General features: G+C 40.4%; 1 protein-coding gene across 5 annotated transcripts in view; it reads right to left on the minus strand.

Annotated features, from left to right (window-relative positions):
- Window positions 1-18,279, minus strand: part of ddx31 (DEAD (Asp-Glu-Ala-Asp) box polypeptide 31) — a 53,608-nt gene extending 35,329 nt beyond the window's left edge. The window contains exons 1-12 of one of the 5 annotated variants that reach the window (XM_021606694.2): window positions 18,128-18,279; window positions 17,660-17,791; window positions 16,649-16,983; window positions 16,272-16,347; window positions 10,894-10,937; window positions 6,752-6,822; window positions 5,443-5,507; window positions 4,682-4,726; window positions 4,434-4,475; window positions 4,080-4,144; window positions 3,834-3,953; window positions 3,625-3,731 (exon numbers count right to left, since the gene is read on the minus strand). In XM_021606694.2, the coding sequence (XP_021462369.2) occupies window positions 3,625-3,731; window positions 3,834-3,953; window positions 4,080-4,144; window positions 4,434-4,475; window positions 4,682-4,726; window positions 5,443-5,507; window positions 6,752-6,822; window positions 10,894-10,937; window positions 16,272-16,347; window positions 16,649-16,983; window positions 17,660-17,761 (1,072 nt within the window). In that variant the 5' untranslated portion in view covers window positions 17,762-17,791; window positions 18,128-18,279. Of the gene's footprint in view, window positions 1-3,624; window positions 3,732-3,833; window positions 3,954-4,079; window positions 4,145-4,433; window positions 4,476-4,681; window positions 4,727-5,442; window positions 5,508-6,751; window positions 6,823-10,893; window positions 10,938-16,271; window positions 16,348-16,648; window positions 16,984-17,659; window positions 17,792-17,922 lie in introns of all 5 variants that reach the window. The other 4 variants (XM_021606692.2, XM_021606693.2, XM_021606695.2 and 1 more) reach the window with 4 other exon arrangements.
- Between the last annotated feature and the right edge of the window lie 3,453 nt (window positions 18,280-21,732).

A 21,732-nucleotide genomic window follows, 5' to 3' on the forward strand; every position in this document is an offset into this window, starting at 1 on the left:
CAAGCGTCACGTCTGGACGTAACCTGGCACCATCCCTACGGTGAAGCATGGTGGTGGCAGCATCATGCTGTGGGGATGTTTTTCAGCGGCAGGGACTGGTTGGCTAGTCAGGATCGTGGAAAAGATTAACCGAGCAAATTAGAGAGATACTTGATGAAAGCCTGCTCCAGAGCACTCAGGATCTCAGACTGGGGCAAAGGTTCACCTTCCAACAGGACAACGACCCTAACTAAGCACACAGCCAAGACAACGCAGGAGTGGCTTCGGGACAGGTCTCAATGTCCTTGAGCGGCCCAGCCAGAGCATGATCAAACATCTCTGTAGAGACCTGAAAACAGCTGTTCAGCCACACTCCCCATCCAACCTGACAGAGCTTGAGAGGGTCTGCAGAAAACAATGGGAGAAACTCCAAATACAGGTGTGCCAAGCTTGTAGCGTCATAGCCAAGAAGAAGAGGCTGTAATCGCTGCCAAAGGTGCTTCAACAAAGTACTGAGTAAAGGGACTGAATTCTTCTGTAAATGTGATCAATGGTTTTTTTATGTATACATTTGTCAAATTTGACTCAGATGATGGGGAAGAAATTAATCATGACATCTCAGATGACTATTCTTCTAATTCTGAGCCTCAGTCTGAAACTACACCTTATTTTTTTTTTAATTGCAGAGCGCCAAAACCAAAATACAGAAAATGTCATACTAAACCTTCATGATAATACAAGTGTCATACATGATTCTTTGCCAAGATTCTAAGCTAATCTAACAACCTTCAAAAAGGCTTTACGGCGAAAGCACAGCATTCGATTATCTGGTCAGCGCCCCACAACAGCATATTATCCAAACAAGCACAGGTGTCACAAAATCCCAAATAGCAATAAAATAGGTGACTTGCCTTTGCAGATCTTCCTCTGATCACAATCACAAGAGTCCCAGGAACACAATGCATGGTCGTTTTGTTCGATAAATTCCTTATATATATATATATCCCAAATAGTCCATTTAGTAGGTGTCAGTGAGTTCAGTAATCCACCCGTTCAGAATGCAGACATACGAGTTCCAAAAGTTACCAGTAAAGTTCATCCAAACAAATCAAACGACGTTTCTAATTCATTATTAGGTACTCTAATATCTAAATAAACGATAATACTTCATTTGGAGCAAACTATTTTCAATAGGAAAGGAAAAGAACGCAGCACGCTCCCTCGGTCACACGTGCAATGAGATTAAGTTCGCCATGGGACTTCCTGAGAATAAACAACTATTCCTTGTTGGTTTTTCAGAATACAAGCCTGAAACCATGTATAAAGACTGTTGACATCTAGTGGAAGCCATAAGAACTGCAATTTGGGAGGCGAAAGTCTTTGGTTTCAATAGCTTAAGCTTGGAATTGGCTGGCAGGTCAAAAATAAAAAATTGGTCCTCGGGTTTTCGCCTGCCAAATCAGTTCTCTAAACTTTAGAGAGTGTTTTCTATCCAATACTACCATGCATATGCAAATCCTAGCTTCTGGGCCTGAGTAACAGGCAGTTTACTTTGGACACCTCAGTCATGCAAAATTCCAAATACCCCTATCCATAACAAGTTTTAAATTGTCTTTTTCCTCAATTTTACAATAAGGCTGTAATGTATGTGGAAAAAGTCAAGGGGTCTGAATACTTTCCAAATGCACTGTAGACATGCTCATGTTATTTACGTTAGTGCAGGGAGAGCTGCACACAGGGACTTCCTACTAGGCCACACCGCCTCAGTGCTAACAGTATAACTCTGGTTCATCTGCACATGATTACTGCATTCGATCGCTGTAGGATCAACAGAGGCATTCAGGGCAGTTAGATGGACATAAATTAAGTTACTCACATTGTGTCTACCAACGCCCCTGGTATAATGTACATTTGCTGAAGCATTATGACAACTCAGCAACACAATGGTAGGGATTAACTGAGCTGGGCTTGGGTCATTGATAAGTCATTGAGTGCAAGTAACAAGGGACAAAATGCTAAACTTTGACTGCTTTAATACACTATAAGTGAATCTGTCCAAATACGTATTCCTTCTTCAATTGGGGGCACAAGATAATGCTTTAATTTCTAAACAGTAAAACAGATATTAAAATACCCTAAAATACTGTAGCCTAATTTGATCACAAATATAAAATGCTGAAGTATTGAGACAAATTTAAAAATGTTAGCTTTACTGTCTAAATATATATTGAGGTATGTTCTATTGGTCCACAAGAGAGCTGATATAGCAGCTGTCACACACAGACCGATCTGATTGGCCTGTTGCCTGCAGTCCCAGTTAGCTGGGACCAAACAGACCATATTAGGGAGGGACTAACGTGAACTTGTCCAAGAATTATTTTTTACATTTTTTGTTGCAAAACGTTACAGTGTGCACTAATGATTACACCCAAAGTAATGATGATGATGATTCCATGCCGTCCCTAGGAGGGGTGCGTCACTTGCGTGGGTTGAGTCACTGACGTGATCTTCCTGTCTGGGTTGGCGCCCCCCTTGGGTTGTGCCGTGGCGGAGATCTTTGTGGGCTATACTCGGCCTTGTCTCAGGATGGTAGGTTGGTGGTTGAAGATATCCATCTAGTGGTGTGGGGGCTGTGCTTTGGCAAAGAGGGTGGGGTTGTATCCTGCCTGTTTGGCCCTGTCGGGGGTATCAGTGGATGGGGCCACAGTGTCTCCTGACCCCTCCTGTCTCAGCCTCCAATGTTTATGCTGCAGTAGTTTATGTGTCGGGGGGCTAGGGTCAGTCTGTTATAGCTGGAGTACTTCTCCGGTCTTATCCGGTGTCCTGTGTGAATTTAAGTATGCTCTCTCTAATTCTCTCTTCTCTTTATTTCTCTCGGAGGACCTGAGCCCGAGGACCATGCCTCAGGACTACCTTGCATGATGACTCCTTGCTGTCCCCAGTCCACCTGGCAGTGCTGCTGCTCCAGTTTCAACTGTTCTGCCTGCCGTTATGGAACACCAACCTGTTCACCAGACGTGCTACCTGTCCCAGGCCTGCTGTTTTCAACTCTCTAGAGACAGCAAGAGCGGTAGAGATACTCTTAATGATCGGCTATGAAAAGCCAACTGACATTTACTCCTGAGGTGCTGACTTGTTGCACCCTCGACAACTACTGTGATTATTATTATTTGACCATGCTGGTCATTTATGAACAGTTGAACATCTTCTGTTATAATCTCCACCCGACACAGCCATAAGAGGACTGGCCACCCCTCATAGCCTGGTTCCTGTCTAGGTTTTGGCCTTTCTAGGGAGTTTTTCCTAGCCACTGTGCTGCTACACCGCTATTGCTTGCTGTTTGGGGTTTTAGGCTGGGTTTCTGTACAGCACTTTGAGATATCAGCTGATGTAAGAAGGGCTATATAAATAGATTTGATTCCGTGTGGCCCAGTTGGTAGATCATGGCGCTTGCAACGCCAAGGTTGTGGCTTCGATTCCCACAAGTGACCAGTATGAAAAACGTATGCATGCACTACTGATAGTCGTTCTGGATAAGATGCTGCTAAATGACTAAAATGTAAAATGCAGTTCCTCCCCATTTCCTTTCATTTGGTGCCTAACAAACAGGACTCAGGTCTTATTCGAGACACTTGGGCAGCTTACCATCTGTAAGAGTAGCAGACAGGAGCACGTTCTGCCTGGGAGGTCCAGTGGCATTCAAGGAATTGAGGATCACTGTCAGGTCCTTCTCAAAGCCCAGGTCCAGAATCCTACACCCCGACAAACACAGAACCACTCATTCACCATAAAGCAAAGAGGTAAAAGAGTGTGAGTGAGTGAGTGAGGTGAGTGAGGTGAGTGAGTGAGTGTACCGGTCAGCCTCGTCCAGGATGAGCCACCGGACAGCGCTGAAGGCTATGCTCAGCGTGTTCTTGATGTGGTCCACCAGTCGGCCCGGCGTGGTGATCAGAATGTTAATCCCTTTACGCAGCCTAAACAGACAGATAGTAATGTAACACACACACAGCCTAGGTTGGATCCACTGACACCAATTATAGTGAAAGCTTCCCCCAATAACCTATATGCTACCAAAAGTCAATCAATGGGGGGAAAAAAACCTGGCTTTCTCTGCCTTCCTCTTCTCGCCCCCCATCAGGACTCCAGGCACGATCCATGTGAAAGGCTGGCAAGAGGAGAGGGATGGGAATGAAGGTACAGTACAATAAGCAGACAGCCAGGGGAAACGAGCCCATCACATCCCAATGCTTTTCTGGCTGACTGTGGGTGTAGTGCTTTGCTGGGCAGAAAAACTAGGGATGCATCCCAAAAGGCACCCTACCCCCTATATAGCGCTACACTCTGACCAGAGCCCTATGAAAAATGGTCAAAAGAAGTGCACTAAAAAGGGAATATGGTGTCATTTGGGTCTAGAAAAGGAATAGGGTGTCATTTGGGGCACAACCTTACTGTACCTTGAGGAGCTTCTGGAAGATCTGAAAGCTCTGCTGGGCTAGCTGAGGGGGAACAAAAATCAAGAAGAAATCAAAGTGGTACCAACTCAAACTCAACATCCATTATGTGTGTATGCTTGTTGTACAAATGACAACTGCACAGTGACTCATTGTATAACACATGCACTCAGGTGAGAAGTTGGACAGGTTAGAAAAGTAAAGATGAACAACAAGTGGGAGAAAGACAAGAGAAAATGACCTGGGCATACCTCTCTGGTGGGGACCACGATGACAGCAAGAGGCCCATCCCCTCTCTGGAGAAAGGATATGCAGAAGATTTAGGCACACAGATATAGGGTATCAACTCTGGAAACTTTTCCATTTTTTTTCCAGAAATCCAAGATGAAGGATTACTGGGACATCCTTCTCATTCTCTCCTGATTTCATTAACCTTCTAATATAGACTTAAATACATACATCTCTCTATTTTGTGAAGTGCACCAGTCCCTCATGCAGCAAAGCACACCCACAACATGATGCCGCCAACACCGTGCTTCACGGTTGGGATCGTGTTCTTCAGCTTGTAAGCCTCCCCCTTTTCCTCCAAACATAACAATGGTCATTATGGCCAAACAGCTAGATTTGTGTATCCTCAGATCAGAGGACATTTCTCCAAAAAGTACAATCTTTGTCCCCATGTGCAGTTGCAAACCGTAGTCTGGTTTGGAAAAATGCATTGTGTCATGCACAAAGTAGATGGCCTAACCGACTTGCCAAAACTATAGTTTGTTAACAAGAAATTTGTGGAGTGGTTGAAAAACCAGTTTTAATAACTCCAACCTAAGTGTATGTAAACTTCCAGCTTCAACTGTATGCATGTATGTATATATCAACCCTACATGCACATGATCACACTATTCTTAGGCAATGAGCTGGTCATTCTCTGACATTAAAGCGGTTCCTGGATATCATGCAAATAATATGTTGACCTTTTTAAAATTAATTTTAATAAACAAATCAGTGTACTTGCCTTAATTTTTGGTTCCACTGCTTGTAAAGACTGAACAAGCGGTATCCCGTAGGCAAGAGTTTTACCTAGACATTCCAGTACAAAAAGGAAAACATTTCACTTGAGGACTATTCCTCACACAAAGCTCTAAAATTAAAAAGTATCTGCATCCTCTCCAAACAACGTTGCTGAATGATTAAATCTGTACAATGTATATAGAAGAAAATATTCTCCCATTCCCCAAACAACGTGTATGGTAATTAGGCTTCTTCAGGAAAAGAACAGCGTACTCCGAAAGTATTCAGGCCCCCTCACTTTTTTCCCTACATTGTTAAGTTACGGACGTATTCTAAAATGTATTCAATAGTTTATTGCCCCTCATCAATCTACACACAATACCCCATACTGACAAAGCAAAAACATATTTAGAAATGTTTGCAAATGTATTACAAAAATAAACTGAAATATCACATTTACATAAGTATTCAAACCCATTACTCAGGACTTTGTTGAAGCACCTTTGGCAGCGATTACAGCTTCAACTCTTCTTGGGTATGACGCTACAAGCTTGGAACAACTGTATTTGGGGAGTCTCCCCCATTTTTCTCTGCAGATCCTCACAAGCTCTGTCAGGTTGGATGGGGAGCGTCATTGCAAAGCTATTTTCAGGTTTCTCCAGAGAAGTCCGGGTTCTGGCTGGGCCACTCAAGGACATTCAGAGGCCTGTCCCGGAGCCACTCCTGCGTTGTCTTGGCTGTGTGCTTATGGTGAACCGAGTCTTTGTGGTTCCAAACTTCTTCCATTTAAGAATGATAGAGGCCACTGTTCTTGGGGACCTTCAATGCTGCAGACATTTTTTGGTACGCTTCCCCAGATCTGTGCCTCAACACAATCCTGTCTTGGAGCTCTAACGGACAATTCACTCGACCTCATGGCTTTTGTTTTAGCTCAACTGTGGGGCCTTATATGTGTGCCTTTCCAAATCATGTCCAATCAATTGAAATTACAACAGGTGGACTCCGATGAAGTTACAGAAACATCAAGGACGATCAGTGGAAACAGGACGCACCAAAGCTCAATTTCGAGTCTCATAGCAGAGTATGAATACTTGTGTTTTTTTTACATTTGCAAAAATGTCCAAAAACCTTTATGGGGTTGTGTATGGATTGATGAGGGAAAAAATGTATTTAATCCATTTTAGAATAAGGCAGTAATAAGAGAATTTGGAAAAAGTCAAAGGATCTGAATACTTCCCAAATGTGGAATATATAAAAAATAATATGCAGTTAAACATCAAAAGGAAGCATAAAGAGCTGGAAATGCATCCTACCCGATCCTGTTTGAGAGCGCACGACAGCGTCTTGACCAGACAAGAGGACAGGAATGGTCTTTTTCTGGACACTGCCGAGGAAAACAGCGTTAGTATACAGACTGTGCCGATTGATCTGTGAGCATCTATGCATTCCAAATGGCACCCTATTCCCTATATTATAGTGCACTATAAAGTAAAGTATTTTCCACCATAATTTGCAAATAAATTTATTAAAAATCCTACAATGTGATTTTCTTTTCTCATTTTGTCTGTCATAGTTGAAGTCTACCTACGATGAAAATTACAGGCCTCTCATCTTTTTAAGTGGGAGAACTTGCACAATTGGTGGCTGACTAAATACCCCCCCCCCCCCACTGTACATACACATATGCATACATATACACATGTATAGATACACATACTTTAAGAACATACCTTTACTATTCCCCGCAAACCCTACCACCCTTCCCCCAATTGGAGTAAACTAATAAACACTTACGCTTCTACCTTCAGTTTAGACATCGTTTACAAATTTTACAGACAATCTATTTTACAATAGTTATATTTTGTTTGTTTTTAGTCCTTCCTCCATTTCTGATGTCCATCCAGTTTGACTTCTATTTGTAACTATGCTATTTCGCAAAATTTCTGAGCCTATATACATTTTACAGACCCCGTATGTTTTACATTGTTTATCTTGTTATTAGTCCCACCCTTCAGCTCCATTCACCCCCTCCCATCTATCTCTCAACATGATCCATTTTGGATTTCTATTTGCCATATATTTTTCAACGGTGCTGTGCTGCTTCACAAAAGTACTGAACCTTTCTATTCTCATAGCTTCTACAGATGGTAAATTAAAAATGTTACTAAAATAATATTAATAATATTATTGATTGCTTGACTATGGCTTTCCAAAACACCCAATATTGCCATCTGCAGTGTTAGTTCTAGGCAAATGTTGCAATTCTTCAGCCATTCCTGGACCTGTGACCAAAAACAAGCTACATATGGACAATACCAAAATAAATGAGCTAATGACTCTGCCTCCTCACAGCAAAATCTGCAGAGCTGGGAAGATTGTATCCCCCAAATATATAAGATTCTATTGGTTGCAAGATTTTCGTATAGCAACTTTTTTTTTGAAGTTTTGAACACGGCGTTGTTTTGCGTATCATTTCATAAACCATGTGTCATGGAATGGAACTATTTTGCAATATATATGGCACAGCTGTCAGTTTTTTGGTCCTTAAATGAAATTGGTAAATGTTTTTATTTATCACACTTTTCTTTAACAATTTACTTTCTTTAATACAGGGCCGACATACAAGTTCCTTACTTTTTTCCCCTTCTATTTGCCTCTTCCATTTATGTCGTAATGCTCCAATTAATTGGTTGTAATTTTGGGTAGAGCAGACATTTCCATATGTCTGTGTTAGCTGCATGTGTGACATAACCCCACCAGTCCTATATATATATATGATATCATTCACTAAAATTATACCTTTTTTATATATGTTATTTTAATCAATTAGTTTATTTGAGTTTAACCACAATATTTGTTGTATTATTTGTTCTGTCTTTTCAGGTGGATTAAACTGAAATTGCAACCAACTGTTTAAGGCTTGTTTAAAATATATATATATATATATATATATATATATATATATATATATATATATATATATATATATATAGGAGATTATTTCCTTTTCAAACAACCGAAGTGAGCAGGTGTAATCTGAATAAAGGGAAAAAGGCCATTCTTGAACATAGGATGAGACATTCCTACCAATTTATTAGAGAACCCGTTTAGATTTAAGTATAACTTTTGTATGACTGATGCCTTTAGTGAGAGCTCTAACGCTTTAATATTGAATAATTTCAGCCCTCCCAATTCATATTCGGTATATAAATAGGCCCTTTTAATTTTGTCTGGCTTGCCGATTCCAAATAAAATTGAATATTTTTTTCCCATATAATTTAAAAAGCAGGTCACTGGGTGTAGGAAAAACCATAAGCAAATAGGTAAACTGTGATATAACTAAAGAGTTAAGTAGGGTGATTTTTCCACAAATAGACAGATATTTTCCTTTCCACGGAAGCAAGATCTTATCTATTTTTGATAACTTTCTATAAAAATGTATTAGGAGTGAGATAATTTCTTTCTTTTGGGATTTGTATACCGAGTACGTCCACATCTCCGTCAGACCATTTAATTGGTAAACTACATGGTAATGTAAAATCAGCATTTTTTTTGTGATCCAATACATAATATAGAACACATCATAATTTAGTTTTAATCCAGAGAGGATAGCAAAATATCTAGATCCTCTATGAGGCCGTGGATTCTAATTGTGGTTTTAAAAGAAAACATGAATCATCACCTTAGTTAACCCAAGGATTTCTAATCCCTTAATATTATTGTTTGATGGCAATAATAAATAGATATGCCGATAGTGGACAACCTTGTTTTACTCCTCTTGACAGTTTAAAACGTTCTGAGAAGTAGCCATTATGTACTATTTTACACCCAGGGTTACTATACATAACCTTAACCCATTTAATAAGAAATTCCCCAAAATTGAAATATTCTAAGCATTTATATATAAACTCCAGTCGTACTTTATCAAAAGCCTTTTCAAAATCAGCTATGAAAACCAGGCCTGGTGTCCCAGATATTTCATAGTGTTCTATTGTTTCCAGTACTTGTCTTATATATTATCTCCAATGTATCGTCCATGTAAAAAACCTGTCTGATTAGGATGAAGATCTGACAACACTTTTTTTAATTCTATGGCCAAAGCATTTTGCTACGATTTTTGCATCACAACACTGAAGTGTAAGAGGTCTCCAATTTTTTAAATGGACTGGATCTTTATATATACCACTTGGGTCCTGTTTCAGTAATAATGATATCAGACCTTGTTGCGTGTCTGATAATTTACCATTTATATAGGAGTGGTTAAAACATGCTAATAATGGTCCTCTGAGTATATAAAAAAAACATTTGGTATACTTCCACTGGTATGCCATCCAGCCCTGCAGTTTTCCCAGACTTAAAGGTTTTAACTGCATCAAGAAGTTCCTGCTCTGTAATTTGGCCTTCACATGAGTCTTTCTGTACAGATGTTAATTTGACATTATTATTCTGAAAAAAATCCATTCAATTAGTTTGAGTTAGTGGAGATGGAGGAGACTGAAATGAAAACATATTCTTAAAGTACTTTACTTCCTCCGAATATAATTCGGTGACTCCATCATTTGTAACAAGTTTCAATACATTTATTTTGGTAGCATTTCTATATTGAAGATTCAAAAATAATTTTGTGCATTTTCCCCCATATTCCACCTAGTTCACTTTATTTTTATAATATATTACATTGGATCTTTCTTGAATAAGTTCCTCCATTTCTTTGTTTTTCCTCTAACTTATTCTGTGCCTCTACGGTACAGTTTTTATTGCTATCTAACTGTACTGTTAGTCCTTCAATATCCTTTGTTAATATGGACTCTTTTGATCTAAATTGCTTTTGTTTTATAGATGAGTACTGAATTGCATGGCCTCTAAAAGGCACATTTAAAAGTGTCCCATACAATAAGGGGATCTGCTGTACCTATGTTATGTCTGAAAAAGTTTTAAACTCTCCTGTCCTAGTTCTAAACAATTTATCATCAAGTAGGCTTTGATTAAATTTCCAATATCCTAACCCAGAGAAATATATATATGCCAATTATGTGATGATCCGACTGCATTATGTCCCCTATAAACACTTGAAAATATATATATATATATTAAACCTTTGGTGCCAGAGAGAATGGCATAAGAAAGTAGTCAAGACGACTAGCTTGATTAAGCCTCCGCCATGTATGTCTCACTAGTTCAGGGTATTTAAGTCTCCATATATCCACTAATTCCAATATATCCATGACATTCATGATTTCCTTAAGTGCCCGAGGGTGATAGTTTGTAGTGCGATTTCCTTTCCGGTCCATAGAGGTATTTAAGACCGTATTCAAATCTCCCACCGTAATAATAATAGTGTCTAGTGTTGCTTGTAGTTGATAAGTTCTTATATATATTTTCAAAGAAGCTTGGATCATCAATATTTGGAAGGCATAGGTTAATAAGCAAAGAAAACCACTAATGGAGGCTTTACCTGGTCATAGTGGTCACATTCAGCACTTTGGTCAGCGTCGCCACCTGATGAGGGAACCAACAAAGCCAACAAAGTCTCACAGGGCCACTGACTTATAAGACACATTGTAAAGGAGAATTATCATCTTGACAATGACTGTGGTCTAGACTCCAACTACGATGACCTGGGTCATATTCAAAAGTTACGAAAACAAAAGAAAACACACAACAGGGAGGGACTACCTGAACTTGCCCTGTGTCCAATCAGACATGCTTGTTGTTTTCTGCTGCAATAATGTTTTGCTACAGTGCACCCTACTGAATAAAACCCTAGAGAAAATATTTACTGTCGAGGTTTAGTGTGAATGTAAAAACATTTAAAAGAAATTGGGACTAATGTTAAAAGAAAAAAAACGAATGGAAAAGCAATGTCTTTTTTTCCGTCAACAAAATTTAAAATCACAAAACAACCACTAACAGGTCCCAATCAAAGATACAGTACTACACAGATTGCATATATCCCCAAATCGCAGACATGCTTTTAGCCCCACTTCCTCTTCTCCTCAGTGTCTTAAATGCAAAACTGAAACAAGCAACATAACACATTGTTTATGGTCATGTACCAAAATACAAAGATACTGAAAAGATTGACAAGATCCTAGGGGTTGATCTAGAATTGGACCCAGTTTCTTTAATGTTAGGTCTCCCTAGTAGGCATGTTACTTCTGTGGGTAAAAGGAGGCTTTACAACATCCTTACCTTCGCAGTGAGGAAAAACATCCTTTTACAGTGGATTAGTGATAAGGTTCCTTCTATTAAAGATTGGCATAAGATACTGTTTGAATGGGTGCCTCTGGAATATCTGACATGGAAATTGCATTCTAAAACAGACCAGTTCTACAAAGTATGGGAATCTTATCTAAATTAACTAGAACCTGAGGTATCAGCTATTATGCTGCAAGGATTCTCTTAGAATGGCGGGATCTATGTATTTCACAACTACACTGTACGTTCCATGTGTGGAACCTAACTTCTTGGTTTAAACTGAGCTTTTTTGTTTAATTTCTGTTTGTAAGTTTGTTTAAAATGTATGTATTGAGAGACGCAATGAGGATGGGGTGAGAGAAGCACCGAGCGGGAAGAGGAAAATGGTGTATGTATGTGTGTGTGTGTGTGTATGTATGCATGTATGTATATATCTATATATATGTATATATACGTAGGTACAGTGCCTTGCGAAAGTATTCGGCCCCCTTGAACTTTGCGACCTTTTGCCACATTTCAGGCTTCAAACATAAAGATATAAAACTGTATTTTTTTGTGAAGAATCAACAACAAGTGGGACACAATCATGAAGTGGAACGACATTTATTGGATATTTCAAACTTTTTTAACAAATCAAACACTGAAAAATTGGGCGTGCAAAATTATTCAGCCCCCTTAAGTTAATATTTTGTAGCGCCACCTTTTGCTGCGATTACAGCTGTAAGTCGCTTGGGGTATGTCTCTATCAGTTTTGCACATCGAGAGACTGACATTTTTTCCCATTCCTCCTTGCAAAACAGCTCGAGCTCAGTGAGGTTGGATGGAGAGCATTTGTGAACAGCAGTTTTCAGTTCTTTCCACACATTCTCGATTGGATTCAGGTCTGGACTTTGACTTGGCCATTCTAACACCTGGATATGTTTATTTTTGAACCATTCCATTGTAGATTTTGCTTTATGTTTTGGATCATTGTCTTGTTGGAAGACAAATCTCCGTCCCAGTCTCAGGTCTTTTGCAGACTCCATCAGGTTTTCTTCCAGAATGGTCCCGTATTTGGCTCCATCCATCTTCCCATCAATTTTAACCATCTTCCCTGTCCCTGCTGAAGAAAAGCAGGCCCAAACCATGATGCTGCCACCACCATGTTTGACAGTGGGGATGGTGTGTTCAGCTGTGTTGCTTTTACGCCAAACATAACGTTTTGCATTGTTGCCAAAAAGTTCCATTTTGGTTTCATCTGACCAGAGCACCTTCTTCCACATGTTTGGTGTGTCTCCCAGGTGGTTTGTGGCAAACTTTAAACGACACTTTTTATGGATATCTTTAAGAAATGTCTTTCTTCTTGCCACTCTTCCATAAAGGCCAGATTTGTGCAATATACAACTGATTGTTGTCCTATGGACAGAGTCTCCCACCTCAGCTGTAGATCTCTGCAGTTCATCCAGAGTGATCATGGGCCTCTTGGCTGCATCTCTGATCAGTCTTCTCCTTGTATGAGCTGAAAGTTTAGAGGGACGGCCAGGTCTTGGTAGATTTGCAGTGGTCTGATACTCCTTCCATTTCAATATTATCGCTTGCACAGTGCTCATTGGGATGTTTAAAGCTAGGGAAATATTTTTGTATCCAAATCCGGCTTTAAACTTCTTCACAACAGTATCTTGGACCTGCCTGGTGTGTTCATTGTTCTTCATGATGCTCTCTGCGCTTTTAACAGACCTCTGAGACTATCACAGTGCAGGTGCATTTATACAGAGACTTGATTACACACAGGTGGATTGTATTTATCATCATTAGTCATTTAGGTCAACATTGGATCATTCAGAGATCCTCACTGAACTTCTGGAGTTTGCTGCACTGAAAGTAAAGGGGCTGAATAATTTTACACGCCCAATTTTTCAGTTTTTGATTTGTTAAAAAAGTTTGAAATATCCAATAAATGTCGTTCCACTTCATGATTGTGTCCCACTTGTTGTTGATTCGTCACAAAAAAATACAGTTTTATATCTTTATGTTTGAAGCCTGAAATGTGGCAAAAGGTCGCAAAGTTCAAGGGGGCCGAATACTTTCGCAAGGCACTGTATAATTTGTGTGTGTGTGTGTGTATATATATATATATAATGCACACACACACACACAGTTGAAGTCAGAACTTAACATACACCTTGGCCAAATAGATTTAAACTCAGTTTTTCACAATTCCTGACATTTAATCCTAGTAAAAATTCCCTGTCTTGGGTCAGTGAAAATCACCACAGTTTAAGAATGTGAAATGTCAAAATAATAGTAGAGAATTATTTATTTCAGTTTGTAATTCTTTCATCACATTCCCAGTGGGTCAGAAATGTACATACACTCAATTAGTATTTGGTAGCACTGCCTTTAAATTGTTTAACTTGGGTCAAACGTTTTTGGTAGCCTTCCACACGCTTCCCACAATAAGTTGGGTGAATTTTGGCCCATTCCTCCTGACAGAGCTGGTGTAACTGAGTCAGGTTTGTAAGCCTCCTTGCTCGCACACGCTTTTTCAGTTCTGCCCACACATTTTCTATGGAATTGAGGTCAGGGCTAGTACCTTGACTTTGCTGTCCTTAAGCCATTTTGCCACAACTTTGGAAGTATGCTTGGAGTCATTGTCCATTTGGAAGACCCAATTGTGACCAAGCTTTAACTTGCTGTTTGATTTCTTGAGATGTTGCTTCAATATATCCACATCATTTTCCTACCTCATGATGCCATCTATTTTGAAGTGCACCAGTCCTTCCTGCAGCAAAGAAACCCCACAACATGATGCTGCCACCCCCGTGATTCACGGTTGGGGTGGTGTTCTTCGGCTTGCAAGCCTCCCCCTTTTTCCTCCAAACATAACAATGGTCATTATGGCCAAACAATTATATTTTTGTTTAATCAGACCAGAGGACATTTCTCCAAAAAGTACAATATTTGTCCCCATGTGCAGTTGCAAACCGTAATCTGTTTTTTTTATGGACGTTTTGGAGCAGTGGCTTCTTCCTTACGGAGCGGCCTTTCAGGTTACATCGAATATAGGACTAGTTTTACTGTGGATAAAGACACTTTTGTACCTGTTTCCTCAGCATCTCACAAGGTCCTTTGCTGTTGTTCTGAGATTGATTTGCACTTTTCGCACCAAAGTACATTTCTCTCTATGGGACAGAACGCGTCTCCTTCCTGAGCGGGATGACGGCTGTGTGGTCCCATGGTGTTTATACTTGTGTACTATTGTTTGTACAGATGAACGTGGTACCTTCAGGAATTTGGAAATTGCTCCCAAGGATGAACCAGACTTGAGGTCTACAATTTTTTTCTGAGGTCTTGGCTGATTTCTTTTGATTTTCCCATGATGTCAAGCAAAGAGGCATTGCGTTTGAAGGTAGGCCTTAAAATACATCCACAGGTACACCTCCAAATGACTCACAAATGATGTCAATTAGCCTATCAGAAGCTTCTAAAGCCATGACATAATTTTCTGGAATTTTTCAAGCTGGTTAAAGGCACAGTCAACTTAGTGTATGTAAACTTCTGACCGACTGGAATACAGTGTATTATAAGTAAAATAATCTGTCTGTAAACAATTGTTGGAAAAATGACTTGTGTCATGCACAAAGTAGATGTCCTAAACTATGGTTTGTTAACAAGAAATGTGTGGAGTAGTTGAAGAATGAGTTTTAATGACTGCAACCTAAGTGATTTGCCAAGGATATAAAGCGCTCAGCAAGTCATCGTTGTTAAGTTGAAAAAAAATGGCAGAGAAATGCAAGTGACAGCAGCTGATGTGCTATGCTTTAAGCTGACCCAACGTTACAATGTAGCGATTAGTGCTTTGGAAACATACTAAAGTACTGACTAACTGCTGCATATATGTCGAACTTCATCAGCAAGCTGTCAAACAGTGCTGTGCCAACATTTTTTTTTATTACCTTTATTTAACTAGGCAAGTCAGTTAAGAACAAATTCTTATTTTCAATGACGGCCTAGGAACGAACAGTGGGTTAACTGCCTGTTCAGGGGGAGAACGACAGATTTGTACCTTGTCAGCTCGGGGGTTTGAACTTGCAATGCTCTAACCACTAGGCTACCCTGCCGCCCCCATCCTTTGCTAGCTATCTAAAATCCCATCCATGTGTTTGTCAGTGAAGCTAGCTAGCAGCAGGCATGCTACAACAAGCTAAATCAGTTGATGAAATCCCTGGAGACCAATATACTTGCACATAATTTGGGCAGGAGAAAGATAAATGTTGTTTTTACAACTTTCTCAACACCTTTCGCCTGTTCCAGTGCCCGTGTTCAATAGCGAATGAGTCATGCACAAGACCAGTTGAGACCATGCTCGCAAACAGATTTTGAAATATTGATAAGTGGCAGTTGGGACGTAGAGCATGCATCGCCTCAATGTTGATTTTGGCCAAAATAATTTCAGACTCGAGTGTTCACGATCGAACACAACAGCAAGAGGCCACTCAATAATGGGCTTAGGGCCCAAGCATTCAATTTATGATTCAGCCTATGACTGCGGTAGATAGTATTTCATTGCACCCTAGCAGTCATAGGCAATAGGACCATATTCTGCATTATGAATTCATGTTTTCCCTTTGTCACATCCCTAGTTTAGGTGCTCACCAGGTGGGGGTGAAGGTCCAGCTCCGCAAATGAGTCACTGGTGAAGACTTTCTCCTTCAGCTGGGTCACAGCAGGCCTGCAGTCACAGCCAGTGAAGGGGTTAATACTAACCAAACAACATTTCACTAAACAGGAGTAACAAACCCTCTAACCCTACACCCAAGCTTGTTTTTTCTTAGACTGTACTACTATCATGATAAATAATTGTATTTGTAGTAAGTCTTGGACCTTATACATGTTTTCAGCAAACCATTAGTGGTGTATAGAAAGTAGACTATTTGAATAAAGGCTTGATTCAAGATCGAAACCACATAGGTCAACAGCCAGGTGCAACATTACCAACTCAACACCCTCCCATCGTCATTGAAAGAACTTACCTGTGGACGTCTGGGATATCTGGGTTATTTCTAAAGAGGGATGAAGTCTTTATGAACACACTGTCCTCTCCTCCTTTGTGTTCCCCAACATGTTTACTTTTTGGAGTCATTTTTGTCTGGGCTTTGAATCTCTGGGCAGGTTTTAGGGTCTCAGGGGACAAGGCTTTGGCTGCATCCTTTGGTGCTGGCTTTCGGACAGGGCTTTTATGGGTTGGTACATCCTCTTCTTCCATGTCCTCGGTGGGCTGTTGGTCCTTGGTCTTAGGCCCATTGAACTGTTGTTTATTAGGTAACTCTTTCTGTATTCCTGAGTATTTTCGTTTCTGTGCTTTTTTCTGGAAATTAAAACAAAAACATGTAATATATATTCAGAGATGAACTGAGAACATGGTAACAAAAGGAGTTAGGTAGTTTGCAAGTGCTGTGCTGACAATGATTGGTTAACCTTGCCGGATTCAGTGGGGTTGGGTTAAATGTGGTAGACACATTTCAGTTTAAGGAATTCAGTTGTACAACTGACTAGTTATCCCGCTTTCCCAAGTACCTCAACTCCACAATGATTTCATCCATGGAGTTGAGAGCAGACTAATTATAGAAATAAAAACTGACTCGCTATGCAGTCGATATTTTCAAAATGTAAACCCTTATCATGTTCTTATGTTTGACTGTTGCTTAATGCCACCGTTTGCTGAAACCATACTTTATAATAAAACGTTAATCAAATATAACCTCAGCGGGAATGTTCATTCATGTGCCAATTTAATCTCAACAAGTAAACAGTCGGTTGTTGTATTTGATTCACGTTTTATTTAAAAAAGTATGACTTCAGAAAACAAATAAAGGCACACAGAGGAAAACATAGGTACACTGTATGAGCAACTGCATAGCGAGGTTCATTTAAAAAAATATATAGTTTGTGCTCAACTCCGTGAATAAAATCACCGTGGAGTTGAGGTACATGGCAAAGATCTAACAAAACTCGTGACATTGTTGTGACCAGAGTTTACCTACCAAAGCCCATTTCTCCTGAGACGTTGGTCTCTGATAACTCTTCGAGTGACATGCTGGAGCTGAGTCAGACGAGAAGTTCAACATCAACGTATCCTCTGCCATGGTGACTGGTGGGATGCGATACACGTCTCTCTGCAACACACACAACAAATGATCCCATAGCTAGCTAGTTGTACATGTCTGCTACAGCTAAATGTAACATTATGACATCATGTGAATGTAAAGTTAATCCAAATGTGTCAGTCCTAGGCATTACATGTTACCTTTACCAGTCTAGTGCTATGATCTGAGGCACCGATTCACACGTGTGTGCAGTTGGCTAACTTAGCTAGCTAGCTATTGATTTAACTAGCTAGACATTGAAAACGTGTACTGCTAACGTTACCCTGAAAGTCACCAGTCTTCCCCCTCCAAGTTGGTCTCACAAATAATATAGTGCTGCAATTAGTCGACTGAATTTAAATTTACCCACAACAAGTCCAAAAAACGTTTTTGTTGTTTTTAGATCAAGCATGGATGTCCTGGATTTGGGTAACTTCCCTTTCCAACGTCACTTCCTTGGGCGTTCCCTTCTGTTCAAGCGCATCGATTTTGACAAAAAGCTAGACGGGACCACATGTCTAGAGGGGATACAGCTTTTGTCAAATTGACATCAAAAGTTGATAAACAAATAAAATAGCTAACCCAAACCCTTTTCCTAACATTAACCTAATTATCCTAACCTTTTGCATAAGTTATCCTAAACCTGCTACTAACCAATCAGTATAAAATCTAATGAAGAATTTTAAAAAACTGCTTTACCCACCTGTATTCTGGCTCTGGCCCAACCAATACCATCTGGAGTAGCCAAAAAGAAATGTGATTAACATTTTTTTCTTTACATTTTCAAACAACCCATTTATATTTTGCAATGGGGCTATACATTTGGGTGAGTTTTTTTTCTCGCCCGAGTAGCCTCGTTTCGCTGCAAAAAAATTAAATTAAACCATCGATGGCCTTGTCAAATAATTAACATCGAATCACATTAACCATTACTCTCTCGCGGGAATTCCACTAACGGTCCATATGTAGCCAAACGTAGCTGATGCTCATGTTGGTGTCTGTACTGATGGTGCAAAAGCCGTGACAGGGGGACATACAGTAGTGGAGTGGTAATGCGCGTGCATCCCGACGCCACTTGGGTGCACTGCAGCATCCACCGAGAGGCTCTTGCTGCCAAAGGAATGCCTGACAGTTTGAAAGACGTTTTGGACACGACAGTGAAAATTGTTAACTTTGTTAAAGCAAGGCCCCTGGTGTATTTTCTGCACTATGCAATGATATGGGCAGCGACCATGTAACGATTTTACAACATACAGAAGTGCTCAATATTTACATTTTTTTATTTTGTTGAGATAGGAGCTTAAAGTTTTCTTTACTGACCATAATTTTCACTTGTCTGACCGCTTGCATGATGACAAGTTTCTCACACAACTGGCCTATCTGGCTGATGTTTTCCTCACCTGAATGATCTGAATCCAGGATTACAGGGACTCTCTGCAACTATATTCAATGTGAGGGACAAAGTTGAGGCTATGATTAAGAAGTTGGAGCTCTTTGTCTGCAATAACACACAGGTCTTTCCATCATTGTATGATTTTTTGTGTGCAAATGAACTCAAGCTTACAGACAATGTCAAATTTGATAAACGAGGCACCTGAGTGAGTTGGGTGCGCAATTACACAGGTACTTTCCAAAATGGATGACACAGTCAACTGGATTCGTTATCCCTTTCATGCCCTGCCTCCAGTCCACTTACCGATATCTGAACAAGAGAGCCTCATCGAAATTGCAAAAAAAAAAAAAAAGTAGTTCTGTGAAAATTTAATCAGAAGCCACTGTCAGATTTCTGGATTGGGCTGTGGTCAGAGTATTCTGCCTTGAAAAATCACGCCGTTAAGACACTGATGCCCTTTGCAACCACGTACCTATGTGAGAGGGGATTCTCGGCCCTCACTAGCATGAAAACTAAATACAGGGACAGACTGTGTGTGGAAAATTATTTAAGACGGAGACTCTCTCCAATACAACCCAACATTGCAGAGTTATGTGCATCCTTTCAAGCATACCCTTCTCATTAACCTGTGGTGAGTTATTCACAATTTTTGATTAACAAATAAAGTTTTATATGTAACATGACTAAATAAAGAGCAACATTATTGATTATTATTATATTATTATTTGTGCCCTGGTCCGGTAAGAGCTCTTTTTCACTTCCCACGAGCCAGGTTGTGACAAAAACTCATAATTATTCTTATGTTTAATAAATGTATAGTGTGTGTGTGGCAGGCTTACAATGATGGAAAAAAACTACATTTGAGAGTAAGCTGACCCTGGTGCTAGAGGGGGTACGCAGCTGGAGACTCAATGTTTGAAGGGGTACGGGACTATAACAAATTTGGGAACCACTGGTCTAGATAGCATAAAAATTCCATTCTAGAAATCGTTGAGGAGGAACTCAGTTCCAGACTCAAGTACCGTTTACATGCTAAGTAATAATTCAATATTAAATTATAGCAGTAGGCAGATTAAGCAGTAGTCTTTTTTACTCCTTTTTCTCCCCAATTTTGTGATATCAAATTGGTAGTTACAGTCTTGTCCCATCGCTGCAACTCAAGGAAGGACTTGGGACAGGCGACCCAAGCCAAAACGCACAGCTTTTTGACACACTGCTCGCTTAACCCGCAAGCCAGCCGCACCAATGTGTCGGAGGAAACAGCCCACCACAGGAGTTGCTAGAGCACGATGGGACAAGGATATCCTGGCCGGCCAAACCCTCCCCCTTAGACCACTGCTCCACCCAGGAGGCTAAACACGTGGTTTTCTGAGTAATCTTTCGAATTATTAGGACATGTAAACACCTTGATCAGCGTTCCATCTGTGTATTTGATCAGCGCATGTACTAGCACCAGTTGAGCGAGCTTCAATCATTAGTCCAAGTGAAGTGAGTTCGGAAAAACTGAATGTATGCATCTTAGGTTGTGCCTACTTGAAACATAACAGGGGTTCATTGTCAATCCGACTTCTGCATTCCGAGCAGCATTTACGGTGATATGGCCTCTGCAGAAGTGAGTATCACATACTTCTTGCACTTTGCCGAGCAGCACAGAGCTGTTGTAAAGGAAGTTGTCAAGGAAGGGAGTTTGTGTTTATACAGAACCTACTGCCCTCACCTACCATCAACCAATTATGTCAATGCGAAGCTTTACCGAGCCCTCCATATTGTTACAACATTTGAGAGGCACATTGCAATGTGGTAGGGTCTCTGCATGCCTCCGGAGGTTCCGCAATTGCGTCACTCCATCCATACGGCGCCTCCGATCACATTTCAGATCAAGCATGCATTGACTCTTACATGCCACTATCAGAATATGAAGATTGCATCGAAGAGACAGGTCTAGATGCACAGAAGTTGCTTTGTGGTCTGAATGGGTTCAGATCTGGTTTACCACTTTTGGAGGTGGTCAATGATGCATTGTGTGTGGATATCTCAGAGCCAATTTATGCTTGATCCGAAAATGTATCCGAGAATGTGGTCAGAGGCTGTATGGATAGTGTGACTCAATGAGGAGCCTAGAGGCATGCAGAGGCCAAATTGAGCTCCATACTGCATCGCCATGCACCTCTCTCAAATTGTGTAACAATGTGGAGGGCTCCGCATTGACATGATTATTTGACGGTTGGTGAGGAAGGGAGGTCCTGTATAAACACCAACTCACTTCCTTGACCACTTCCTTCACAACAGCTCTACACTGCTTGGCGAAGCGCAAGAAGTATAAATGCCCTGACTTCTGCAGAGGCCATATAACAGTAAATGCTGCAAGGTCAATGCAGATGTCTGACTGACCATGCAGCGCCTTCAAGGGGTTTGCACAGAATAGACAAACAGGGCAGATGGAGCGTACCACAGTGTTGCAATGTTGTTTTTCGGGGCACCTGGCTTGTCCAGGAGGCTGCCCGATCAACTTTCATCCTGTGCACAAAACACGTTTAGCTGGGCCAGATTATTATGATAATTGCTTTACTTTTTATAA

Source organism: Oncorhynchus mykiss, chromosome 6 (assembly GCF_013265735.2).
Source record: "Oncorhynchus mykiss isolate Arlee chromosome 6, USDA_OmykA_1.1, whole genome shotgun sequence".
Classification (NCBI taxonomy): domain Eukaryota; kingdom Metazoa; phylum Chordata; class Actinopteri; order Salmoniformes; family Salmonidae; genus Oncorhynchus; species Oncorhynchus mykiss.